This window comes from Anabrus simplex, chromosome 11 (assembly GCF_040414725.1).
Source record: "Anabrus simplex isolate iqAnaSimp1 chromosome 11, ASM4041472v1, whole genome shotgun sequence".
Lineage (NCBI taxonomy): Eukaryota > Metazoa > Arthropoda > Insecta > Orthoptera > Tettigoniidae > Anabrus > Anabrus simplex.
In genome coordinates this window covers 91,952,967-91,966,283 of record NC_090275.1, presented here as the reverse complement: position 1 = coordinate 91,966,283, position 13,317 = coordinate 91,952,967, and the positions used below count along the sequence as shown (strand labels likewise).

The window sequence follows — 13,317 nt, the reverse complement described above, 5'->3', positions numbered from 1 at the left end:
GAAAAGGCCACAAAGGGCGTGAAGTGGAAGACTCACAAGGCTTCGCAAATCTAACACGGTCGGGGTCGGAAGAGAACAAGAGTGGGTCATGGAAGGTCAGATAGGAAAGAAGACCGACATAAGGAGAAACAATGCCAGGCTCAACTAGACGCGCCGTGGTCGCCAACTTACGCTCCCAGATTAGAGGCCCTCCTTTTCAGTTACCATTCATGCCAGACAGGGGATACCGCCTCCACCAACAGGGGAATACGTCATTTATTAAACCTCATGCAATTGTTATGGATATTAAGAGACACAAGCGTGTTGGAATGTTTCTCCACCATGAGATCTTTAGCTTACTGGAAAGCCAAAGACACGCAATTGTAACATTTTAATACCCTCAATTACTGTACACTGATCTCATCATCATCATCATCATCATCTGTTTACCCTCCAGGTTCGGTTTTTCCCTCGGACTTAGCGAGGGATCCCACCTCTACCGCCTCAAGGGCAGTGTCCTGGAGCTTCAGACTCTTGGTCGGGGGATACAACTGGGGAGTATGACCAGTACCTCGCCCAGGCGGCCTCACCTGCTATGCTGAACAGGGGCCTTGGGCAGGGATGGGAAGACTGGATGGGATAGGCAAGGAAGAGGGAAGGAAGCGGCCGTGGCCTTAAGTTAGGTACCATCCCGGCATTCGCCTGGAGGAGAAGTGGGAAACCACGGAAAACCACTTCCAGGATGGTTGAGGTGGGAATCGAACCCACCTCTACTCAGTTGACCTCCCGAGGCTGAGTGGACCCCGTTCCAGCCCTCGTACCACTTTTCAAATTTCGTGGCAGAGCCGGGAATCGAACCCGGACCTCCGGGGGTGGCAGCTAAACACGCTAACCACTACACCACAGAGGCACACTGATCTCAACCAAAATGAAAACCATCATCTGATGTGGATCGAACTCCACGTAAAATTGGTTATCTCGTGGTTTATGATCACGCGCAACTGGCAGCCTGTTTACTAACAACATCTCAGGAGCACCGTCACTTGTCTTGACATTCTTACATTCACTGACTTGGCAGCGGTCTCTCGGCAGTGTGCTAATTTCTTTCCGAACACAAGAATGTGGATGCGAAATGAATTTTAATTGCCCTCGCAAAGGAGTTGAGAGGGTCGTAACCAGCCCAATTAGATTCATTTATGACAAAGCGCCAGGATTGTTCCGTATTCCAGACTCTGAAATTCTTAATTAACGTAAGTGTAATGGCTATATTGTTTCTCTGCTACTTGAGCTGCCCCATTAATTGGACAGTTTTACTTCCAGTACTTCGTGCAATACTACGTAATGGCCTGTCTAAAGGGGCTCACAACTGATGAGAGTAAGCGACAGGTTGTTGTTCCTGGTCGTGGTGATTACTATCCTCTCAACACTAATCAGAGGGTAAAAGTCAAACCATTCCAACCTTTTGAAAATGAGGTTATCGGCACAAGAAAGTAAAGGGACAAGTAGGGTTGGAAAATGAAAGGTACCCTTGGCCTTCCAAACCTAATATAGTTGACGTCGGAAGAAAACAACAGTTGATAAAGAGAGTTCATATAGGAAATGTGACTGCGGGAGCCTGGCGAAAGTAAGTGGAAGCAATATAGGACTTAGGAGTATCGTGATTGCCAGTCCGGCTCCATGGCTAAATGGTTAGCGTGCTGGCCTTTGGTCACAGGGATCCCAGGTTCGATTCCCGGCAGGGTCGGGAATTTTAACCATTATTGGTCAATTTCGCTGGCACGGGAGCTGGGTGTATGCGTCGTCTTCATCATCCGTTTCATCCTCATCAAGACGCGCAGGTTGCCTACGGGAGTCAAATCAAAAAGACCTGCACCTGGCGAGCCGAACATGTCCTCGGACACTCCCGGTACTAAAAGCCATACGCCATTTCATTTCATTTCATTTCATCGTGGTTGCCAACTCTCAGACAAGAAGTTGATAGCCTCTTGGATTCCTCTTTCGATTACCTAGATATACGCTTGCTTTCTACTGCTCCCATCCACTGGGGGGACAAAAGCATACTAAATGACAGTAAAATTAATTGCAATACGCTTTATTCTGAATAAAGTTTATAAAATATAAGTTAATAATATAAGGATAGATTTTCATGGGAAATAATCGCATTAACGAAGTTGTAAATAAAGATGACAGGCCTCTTAATATGATTAAGAGGGTATTTAGGGTATTTAAGGATTGTAGTAAGGATGTAAAGGAGAGGGCGTATAAGTCTTTGGTATGACACCAGTTATAGTATGATTGCAGTGTATCGGACCGTCGCCAGAATTACTTGATTCGAGAACCGGGAAAGATCCAAAGGAAAGCAGCTCGATTTGTTCTGGGTGATTTCCGACAAAGGAGTATGTTCAGTCCTCAGCCCGAAGGCTGGTTCGATCCTCAACAGCTCCGCCATCTGCTATCACAGATGGCCTAGGCATCACTGAAAAGGCGTACTAGGGAAATGAGTGAGGTAGTTTCCCGTTGCTTTCCTAACCGAGCCAGAAGTTGCTATTACATATCAGTCTGCCAAGCCCATGCACCTATGAGCAACATTTTCACACCATTCATAGCAGGGACTGGCTGCATAAGGAATGGCACTACTAGCATCGCTCATACCTGTCACATTCATTTTGTCAAAGCCAACGATAAGACAGAGAGAGATGAAATGTCGTATGGCTTTTAGTGCCGGAATATCCCAGGACGGGTTCGGCTCGCCAGGTGCAGGTCTTTCTATTTGACTCCCGTAGGTGACCTGCGCGTCGAGATGAGGATGAAATGATGATGAAGACAACACATACACCCGGCCTCCGTGCCATTGGAATTAACCAATTAAGGTTAAAATCCCCGACCCGGCCGGGAATCGAACCCGGGACCCTCTGAACCGAAGACCAGTACGCTGACCGTTCAGCCAACAAGTCGGACATAGAGAGAGATCAATGAAAGTAACAAAAGTGCTCTAGCCTATACCAGAAGACATAGTGCACTGTGAACACTAGATCCTGCCAGCAAAGGCATGACAAAGAAGTAGTGTTACAAAAATATTGAACATTTTCGGCTAAGAAGACTTGGGAGAAAGGAAGCGAGCTGCACGACTAAGCGGTATGTTTCGAGCTGTGAGTGGAGAGCTGGCGCGGAATGACATCAGTAGACGAATAAGCTTGAAGTGAATTCTTCAAAACAGAAAAAAAAAGTGGAGTTCAAGAGGGCAAATATTCCTGTTAGGGATTGGAATAATTTACCAAGGGAGATCTTCGATAAAATGGAGATTAAAATACCGCCCAACGGAGTTTGTCTGTCTGCCAACTGGTAAGTTTTAAAAGATGTGTCGAAACTGATATGCAGTCAGTCTGAATGACATCAAATCAGAGGATATACACAGTAATTGAGGCCATATTATTATTATTATTATTATTATTATTATTATTATTATTATTATTATTATTATTATTATAGCGCTTTTCCTACACTTGTGGGGTCGCGGGTGCGAACTGTGTCGCACATGTGGATTTGGACCTGTTTTACGGCCAGATGCCCTTCCTGACGCCAACCCTATATGAAGGAATGTAATCACGATTGCGTGTTTCTGCGGTGTTTGGTAGTGTAGTATGTTGTATGAAGAGGAAAGTATTGAAACAATCACAAACACCCAGTCCCCGAGCCAGAAGAATTAATTCCCGGCCGGGAATCGAACCCGGGACACTGTGAACCGAAGGCCTCAGCGCTGACCTATCAGCCAAGGAGTCGGATTATTATTGTTATTATTATTATTGTTATTATTATTATTACTATTATTATTATTATTATTATTATTATTTAGCGTTTGTCCCGCCTTGTGGCAGGGTCCGCTGTGTGGATTCGTTGTCTCCATTTAATTATTTATTATTATTATTTCCAAATGTATTGTAATCAAATAATTAAATGAGGTTCTAAACATGTTAACGGACAAATAGTTATGGAGATTTTACCTAGAAGATAATTGACTGGCAGATAGTTAAAAAATTAAAATACATGGTAACAGAGATCGTTCAAGTCTCTTTAAAAACGCACATTCACCAAAACCATTTATGTATTTATGTTTTTATCTCTCTTTTGTACTTCTGATCCACTTTTCTATCGTTTCCATTTTTATCTGTGGGAAATTATATTGTGGCCCCCTTTGCACAACTCTGCACCACGCTGTTTGAGAGCGGACGAAAGTAATTTAATGGGCCTATGTTGTTTCCTGTTGCAGTTGTCACAGAAGCCCGTGCAGTCCACCATGAGTACACAGGACTACTCCATCGTGCAGCTGACTAAGGCCGACAGCACCAAAACACTGACGTTCCTCAGAAAGTTCTTCTTCAGGGACGAGCCTCTCAACATCGCCGTCAAGTTGCTGGGAGAGGACGGCAAGGACATGTGCCCAGAACTGGACAGCTTCTGTCTGAAATCTCTTGAAGAACGTAAGTAGCTGAATGTACACTAACTGGCAAGTAGTTAAACTCATGTTAACTTAACAAGCAGTTAAAAGTGTGCTTAAATAAAATAGTTAAAAGAGACACTAAGTCCGCGTAAACTGGCATATAATTAAATCAGGTTCAAAACATATTAACGGACAAATAGATTTAACCTAGAAGATAAACTAAGTGGCGAATTATTCTTCTTCTTATTCTTCTTCTTCTTCTTCTTCTTCTTCTTCTTCTTCTTCTTCTTCTTCTTCTTCTTGGCATTTGTTCCACTTATTGCAGGGTCTGATGCTCCTTTTTCACTTGATGCGGTCTTGTGCATCTTCAGGAGAGACTTTCACCACATGAATGTCCTCCCGCAGTATCGAGCCAGCGTTTCTTTGGTCACCCTCGTGATCTGTGGCACTCAGGGCTTAAGTTTAATTACCTTCTCACAACTGGAGAACCGTTTTTGTGTAGCACGTAGCCAAACCATCGCAGACAATTCTCTCGCATTTTCTCGGGGAACCGGGCCACAACAAATATTATCCGAACATCCTTATTCCTGATATGGTCCAATCTAGTGAGTCCCAGTGGCTAGCGAATCATCTTCATCTCCATAACATGCAGTTGTTGTTCTTGTCTCCTGGTGACTAGCCAACACTCAGTTCCATACAGTGCCTCTGGTCTAATGATGGTTGTATAGATTTTGGATTTCAGATACATTGGCACTCTGCGATCAAAAATGACTCCCGTAACATGGCGCTACTTCATCCAGGAAGATAGTTAAAAAATTAAAATACACGATAACTGAGAGATAGTTCAAGTCTCGTTAAATACGCACACTAAATGATAAGTAACTAAACGGAGGTTAAATAAACGGTAACTGATAGATAAAGGAATATTATACATTTTAGTTTTTTTTTTTTTTTTTTTTTTTTTTTACAATTTGCCTTATGTCACACCGACACAGATAGGGCTTACAGCGACAATGGGTTAGAAAAGGGCTAGGAGTGGGAAGGAATCGACTGTGGTCTTGATTAAGGTTCAGCCCCAGACTATTGTGAAAATAGGAAAGCACTGTAAACCATCTTAATACGTAGACTTTCACGACCACTAAATGTCATTATGATGATTATTTGGGGATATTAGGTCGTGTAATAATAAATAAATACCAGCTGACGCGTTTCGATCCTGCGACCAGGATCGTCTTCAGAGCAACAACAAAGCAAAATTGCTACGGTCACTCTATAGTAACCAGACTCAAGATAGAGAGACCCTGTTAGAAATATAGTTCATTCCAGGGCCTCCAGAGTCACGGAGAAAGATGTTGACGAGTTAACTACGGAGGGTAGCCATGATCTACTCAGTATATAGCCGTCACCTTTGTTAAAATTATTCGGGCATTTAGCAATTTCTATCGCCTCACGAATGATTCTGGGAATAAAATGTTTCTCTTTACAAATGACAGAAGTTGCATCAAAAATTATTTGATGGTCATTATGTATGGCATGTTCTGCCACAGCAGACTTCTCTGGCTGGCAAAGACGTAAGTGCCTACGATGTTCTTTAACCCTTGTTGCTACTTTCCTACATGTTTGGCCAACATAAACCGATCCACAGGAGCAAGGAATCATATATATTCCAGCACAGTTTAAACCAATAGGATCTTTGACAGATCGCAAACAATTGCCTATGGTGATATTAGGCTTAAAAATGGTCTTGATATTGTGCTTTCTGAGAATATTGCCAATCCTATCCGTGACAGATTGTACGTATGGCAAGAAGGCCAGACTCAAAGGACGAGGATCACAGCATTTCATCAATCTGTTTCCTTGAATAGCCATTGCTCAGAAATGTTCTGGTTAGAAACTCAAGTTCACCGTTTAATTTATCCTCCTCACACACCTCCCTTACCGACAGTGGGGTTCGACCCCACTATATTCCGAATGCAAGCTGACAGACAGCGCACACTAACCGACAATTCGTTAAAGAGAGATATTTAAAGGGACGTTAAATACACACGCCAACCGAGTTTTATTGAATGGAGATTACACAAACGCTACCTGGCAGATAATTAAAGGGACTTCAGATACAAATACTAACTGGCAATTAGTCAGCTGGATCTATATACACCGGGCGAGTTGGCCGTGCGCGTAGAGGCGCGCGGCTGTGAGCTTGCATCCGGGAGATAGTAGGTTCGAATCCCACTATCGGCAGCCCTGAAAATGGTTTTCCGTGGTTTCCCATTTTCACACCAGGCAAATGCTGGGGCTGTACCTTAATTAAGGCCACGGCCGCTTCCTTCCAACTCCTAAGCCTTTCCTATCCCATCGTCGCCATAAGACCTATCTGTGTCGGTGCGACGTAAAGCCCCTAGCAAAAAAAAAAAAAAAAAAGGATCTATATACACGCTAACTCACACTCTCTCATAAGACTGACAAGGACATTTCTCGCGTTAGTTTATACAAGAGAAGACCAGTATAAGGACGATGATCTCGATATTTTCCCCCTAAAAAACAACATTCATCATCATCATCATCATCATCATCATCATCATACTAAAAGATACAATAATTTTTCAATGTTATTGTTTTTACATCCCACTAACTACTTTGACGGTTTTCGGTGACAGCGGTGTCCCAAAATTTTGTGCCGCAGGAGTTCTTTTACGGGCCAGTAAATCTACCGACAGGTATTTGAGCTCCTTCAAATACCACCAGACTGAGCCAGGATCGAACCTGCCAAGTTAGGATCAGAAGGCCAGCGTCTCAACCATCTGAGCCACTCAGCCCAGAAACAAACAGACCATTGCAGGGCATGCCACTTTTCACTGTTCTTAACAGAAATAGTAATTGTTCAAAAGGTTTCGATATCTGTAAAAAAAATAATATCATCGGCTTTACGTCCCACTAACTACAGTATTATGGTTTTCTTAGACTCCGAGGTGCCAGAATTTTGGCCCGTAAGATTTCCTTTACGTGCCGGTAAATCTACCCTTCGTGGATTAGAGTATCGCCCACAAGAAAGGAAAGGGGCATGAAGAGTGTGAAAATGAAAAACTCCCTAGGCCTCGCAAACTTAATACCGTGGGGATCGGAAAAGAACACGAGTTGACCAAGGGAGGTCGGATGGGATAGATGAAAGTAAGGAGCCTGGCACAAGTAAGTGGAAGCAATGCCAGACTCAGCAAAGGGCCCCGTAGTCGCCAACCAACACTTCCACTGAGGCCTCCTTTAGTCGCCTCTTACGACAGGCAGGAGATACCGTGTGTGTTATTCTACGGCCCTGACCCCCAGGGGGAAATTTAGCTGTTATTGAAACCGCGTGCCACAAAGCAACTAGGAACAGCTGAACAAGAACAGGATATAATTTGTTGCTTAAGAGGATTTCATTGTGTCGACACGGATATGAGCTGACTCCTCTTCCATTTTTGGTGAAGTAACGGTGTTGCTTAAATTAATAGCGAGCGAGTTGGCTGCGCGGTTCGCGCTGTGCAGCTGTAAGCTTGCATTTGGGAGATGGCGGGTTCGCACCCTACCATCGGCGGTCCTGAAGACAGTTATTCGTGGTTTCACATTTTCACACTAGGCAAATGTAAGTTAGAGACCATACATAAATACGTACATATATCTTTACAGACTGTTCATCTTTAAGCGTTCAGTTTGCAAGGTTTGACGTCCTCGCCCTATTCGCCCCAATCTGTCCTCTTGAATTCCAACTTTATCTTCTTGTTATTATCATTCCTACTTTTGAAACCTCCTTCCAAGCTTATTTGTCTGCTAATGTCATTCCACGCCATTTCTCAAGTAACAGTTCGGAACATACCACTTAGTCGAGCAGCTCGTCTTCTTATTCGCAAAATGCTTCCCAGCCTAAAGTTTGCAGCCGGACTCTGTGGCTCAGACGGTTAAGGCGCTGGCCTTCTAACCCCAACTTGGCAGATTCGATCCTGGCTCAGTCCGGTGGTATTTGAAGGTGCTCAAATGCGTCAGCCTCGTGTCGGTAGATTTACTGGCACGTAAAAGAACTCCTGCGGGACTAAATTCCGGCACCTCGGCGTCTGCGAAGACCGTAAAAGTAGCCAGTGGGACGTAAAGCAAATAACATTATTATATTATTATTAAAGTTTGCAACATTTTCGAAACAATACTCTTTCGTCGGAAATCACCCAGAACAAATCATGCTGCTTTCCTTTGGATCTTTTCCAGTTATCGTATCAAGTAGTCCTGGTGTAGATTCGGGTCTTACCAGAGACTTATATGCCCTCTCCTTTACATCCTTATAACTCCTAAATACTCTCATAATCATGCGAAGAGGTCTGTATCCTTTCTTTACAACAGAGGAAGTGGCTGTGCGGTTGCGAAGGCTTGGATTCGGGAGACAGTGGGTTCGAACCCCATTGTCGCCATTCCGTGGTTTCCCATTTTCACACCAGGAAAATGTTGGAGCTGTACCTTAATTAAGATCACGGTCGCTTTCTTCCCACTCCTAGCCCTTTCCTATCGCATCGTCGCCATAAGACCTGTGACGTAAAGCAGATTGTATAATAATACTAATAATAAGAAGAAGTAGAAGAATAATTCTTTACAACCTCGTTAATGTTATTACCTCATGTAAGATCATTACTCATATTAACACCCAGGTACCTACAATGATCCCCCTCCATGTTCATTCTTCTCCTGGGTATCCTATCCTTCTAGTGATGAGACAATCGAATACTTTCAATAATCGAATAACCATAAAAATAATCGAATAAAATAATCGAATGAGTTTCAAAAACCGTTCAGTTGTAGTGATGGCATAATCGAATACTGTTAGTAATGGAATAACCTTCATTCGAATGGAGTTTCGAATGAATAATCGAAACAATGATCGTATGGAAAAATATACACTTTTCGACTGTCTCATTAATTCGAGTGGAGTTTCGAAAGAATAATAATAAAAATTGGATGGAAAAAAAAAATTATTCACTCTTCGATTGCCTCGTTCATTCGAATGAATAATCTATAAATACTGGAATGGGAAATATAATCGAGTAATCGAATAATGAAATAATCGATGATGATGCTTGTTGTTTTAAGGGGCCTAACATCGAAGGTCATCGGCCCCGATGAAAATGAAATAATCGAATAAGCTGTTATTTTGTATTCGATTACCCCATCACTACCTCCTTCACTTATTTCACATGAATCCTCCACCAAAGCTGGTTTATCCATCGAGTTTATTCGTAACCTAGCCGGCATTTCTTCATTTCCAGTACCCACACTCCTGTCTTTGTTCCAACCGGTTTGTACTAGCAATCTTTCTCGCTACTTTCATGCGCTATGGCTATGGATTCGGGAGAGGCGTGGGGTCGAGCCCCAACATCGACTGTCATGAGAATGGTTTTCTGTGGTTTCCCATTTTCACATCCGGACAAATGCCGAGACAGATCCTACTCAGAGGCCACAGCTAAGTCCTTCCACCGGCTTACCCAATTTCAACTTCATCAGCTCCTCAAGTGTGGTTGGCATCGCGAAGGGCACCTGGCCGTAAAAACATAGCAACTAAATGAATCGGACATTTGGAAAAGGGCACATGGCCACAAAAGTAAATTTTATAGGAGAAACGTGAAACTGAATAAATTGTGAATGAGTGGAACTGTCAAAGCTGCATTTTGGCAAAGCGTATAACTAGTAAGGGGCCTTTTATTCCCATAATACGGATTTCAGATTCCATCCCCAGAGAGAGAAAAAAAAAAATCAAATTTTGTTTTCTGGATATGTACCCTTCTCCAAGTGAATTGAATTTTCTCACATGCCGGACTGAATGGCTCAGGCGGTTGAGGTGCTGGCCTTCTGACCCCAACTTGGCAGGCTCGATCCTGGCTCAGTCCGGTGGTATTTCAAGGTGCTCAAATGCGTCAGCCTCGTGTTGGTAGATTTACTGGCACGTAAAAGAACTCCTGCGGGAATACATTCCGGCACTTCGGTGTCACCGAAAACCGCAAGAGTAGTCAGTGGGACGTAAAGCCAGTACTATTGAACTTGTCTTAGAAATTAAACACACATTTTTCATCCCTGTCTTTTTAATTTTGTTTTTAATTATATTTTATCATTACAACGTCTCTTTCAGTCAACCTGTAGGATTTAGAAATCATATAATTACGAAAAGATCTCAGGAAATGAACATAAGTCGTTTTGATAAACAAAATCAGTAATACTGTTCATTACATCTTATAAGATATGACATTTTTCAACTACGTTTTATATTACTTCTTTGAGAACTAACCGTATAACCAATTTAATGAATATCTTATAGTCACTAACTGCACATTAAGAATAAAAACCGAGAACTTTTAATAGCTTCTCTGTAAGAGGATCAGAATGTTTCGTCTTGTAGCGCTTCCTGCTCAGTAGTTGGCCAGTTGTTCACAATGTCATGGTAGATTCTGATACTGTATATTCATCACCAATATACTGTATCAATTTTCTTATCTTAATATTCATCATCATCATCATCTGTTTACCCTCCAGGGTCGGCTTTTCCCTCGGACACAGCGAGGGATCCCACCTCTACCGCCTCAAGGGCAGTGTCCTGGAGCTTCAGACTCTTGGTCGGGGATACAACTGGGGAGAATGACAAGTACCTCGCCCAGGCGGCCTCACCTGCTATGCTGAACAGGGGGCTTGTGGAGGGATGGGAAGATTGGAAGGGATAGGCAAGGAAGAGGGAAGGAAGCGGCCGTGGCCTTATGTTAGGTACCATCCCGGCATTCGCCTGGAGGAGAAGTGGGAAACCACGGAAAACCACTTCCAGGATGGCTGAGGTGGGAATCGAACCCACCTCTACTCAGTTGACCTCCCGAGGCTGAGTGGACCCCGTTCCAGCCCTCATACCACTTTTCAAATTTCGTGGCAGAGCCGGGAATCGAACCCGGGCCTCCGGGGGTGGCAGCTAATCACGCTAACCACTACACCACAGAGGCGGACCCTTATCTTAATATTAATGGGAAGTTTTCCATTATAGGAGGGGCTGCCTGGCCGAGGCGGTAAAGGCGTGCTCGGTTCGCCCGGAAGGATGTGGGTTCGAATCCCCGTCAGGAAGTCGAAAAATTTAAGAAATGAGATTTCCACTTCCGGAGGTGCGTATGGCCCTGAGGTTCACTCAGCCTACACCAAAAGTGAGTACCAGGTCAATTCCTGGGAGCAAAGGCGGCCGGGCTTATAGCTAACCACTCTGCCCCATCACGTGCTGAGGTTAACAATGGTGGAAACATTTAACTTCCACTCCTCCAAAGGCCTTCATAGCCTGTACGGCTATTTTTCCATTATAGGATTGAAAGTCGAGTAGTGTCGGTGAAGCGGGACGAAGCAAATGATTCTAACATTTCTGAGAGGTTGGCAATCCACTTAGACACTGTTAGGACTCCGGGTGCTGCACGTAAAATTCATTTTACACAGAAATCTGGAAATATATTTTGTCCTTTCTAGCTATGTTTTTCTTCCAAAATAATTAGTTGATAACGCTGATTATTTCGTTTGGATCAACGCGCCTACATTTCAACTACAGGAATATGAGAAAACATGCATTTGGAGACAAGTGTACTTGTGGACTTTTCCAAAAAATGACCAATTCAAATTCATCTCATCCCCTACCCCGAATTAAGAAATGGGGCTAAGGTGTAGACATTTAACGAAAGGATCTGTTGTAGATCTTGCGGAGTTCCAGTGAACTCGACAACACTGACTACTTTAAAGAGAAGGCGTATTTCATTATGATGCCACCAGACCAGTCGTACACAGAGCATTCAATAACAGGAAGTGCCATATCCTGGTAAATGGACTGATAGGCGTAGAAGGTGGATGGAAGTGGTACTTATCTTTGAATGCTACCGGATACAGAGGGAGACCAGAAAGCGCACTGACCCGCCTATGATCTGAAGAGCATATTTCCAAAGTGTCTTCAATCCAAAATTGTTATTTTCGATTTTTATACAAGGTATTTTTTATATTCATATGGAATACTGTCGTCCCCTAGTTTTTAAATTACCATGAACTGAGGAGATATTATTAGTTTATTATAACTAATCTGAGGACATTTATGGGTTAAAAATCCTGCTTTGAGCGGCGTAGGCTAAATAGTCGTATAAGGTTAATGTACCTCATTGGGACCTTCTGAAATTAAATAAATAAATAACAAAATACGCACAGATAAAGCGGGCTCCACACCTTAAATGCCTTGGTGAAATTGTAGAAACCAGAGGGGTTAAAAAAGGAAGCACAGAAAGTTCGTAAAGTTCGAGAGTGTACTGGAGAACATACGACATTTACAACAAAAAATGCATGTACACACACACACACACACACACACACACACACACACACACACAGATCAGGCACTACAATACTCTGACCAAACATAAAGTTCAATACGCGAGTGAAACTCTGGTACTCAATAGAAAAGAGGATCTAGGGAATATTCTGAAGGAAGGACGAAAGATCATGAGGAAAATTCTTGGTCCAGAAAAAACCGAAGACGGATACAGAATGGAATCCCGTAGAGCAACAGAGAAACTGTCCAACCTGACAGCAGATGTTAGAAAACGAAGATTGAAATTTTATGGACACGTTCAAAGACTCCTAATAACAAGGCTTGCACACAGGATCATGACATACAGCAGAAAATTGAAGAGTCTACCATGGATCCAAGAAGTCAAATATTAGGCAGAAATCTGTTCTGTAAAAAAAGTAAATAGATGGGTAGTACAGCTAGGGAATGAAATTCCAAGGAGACCAGAAACCAAATGGACTGAAGAAAGAAAGAAAGAGAGCCCTCAGAGAAAAAATGAAAACCATATGAAGACCCAAAAGGTGAATCATAAAAGCACTGCGTC

At 43.0% G+C, this 13,317-nt stretch overlaps 1 protein-coding gene across 2 annotated transcripts in view; it reads left to right on the top strand.

Moving 5' to 3' along the window:
* The window catches only part of LOC136883247 (arylalkylamine N-acetyltransferase 1), a 188,544-nt gene that overhangs the window by 131,541 nt on the left and 43,686 nt on the right, over positions 1 to 13,317 (top strand). For both annotated transcript variants that reach the window (XM_067155454.2, XM_067155455.2), the window contains exon 2: positions 4,247 to 4,457. In XM_067155454.2, the coding sequence (XP_067011555.2) occupies positions 4,247 to 4,457 (211 nt within the window). The remainder of the gene's footprint in view (positions 1 to 4,246; positions 4,458 to 13,317) is intronic.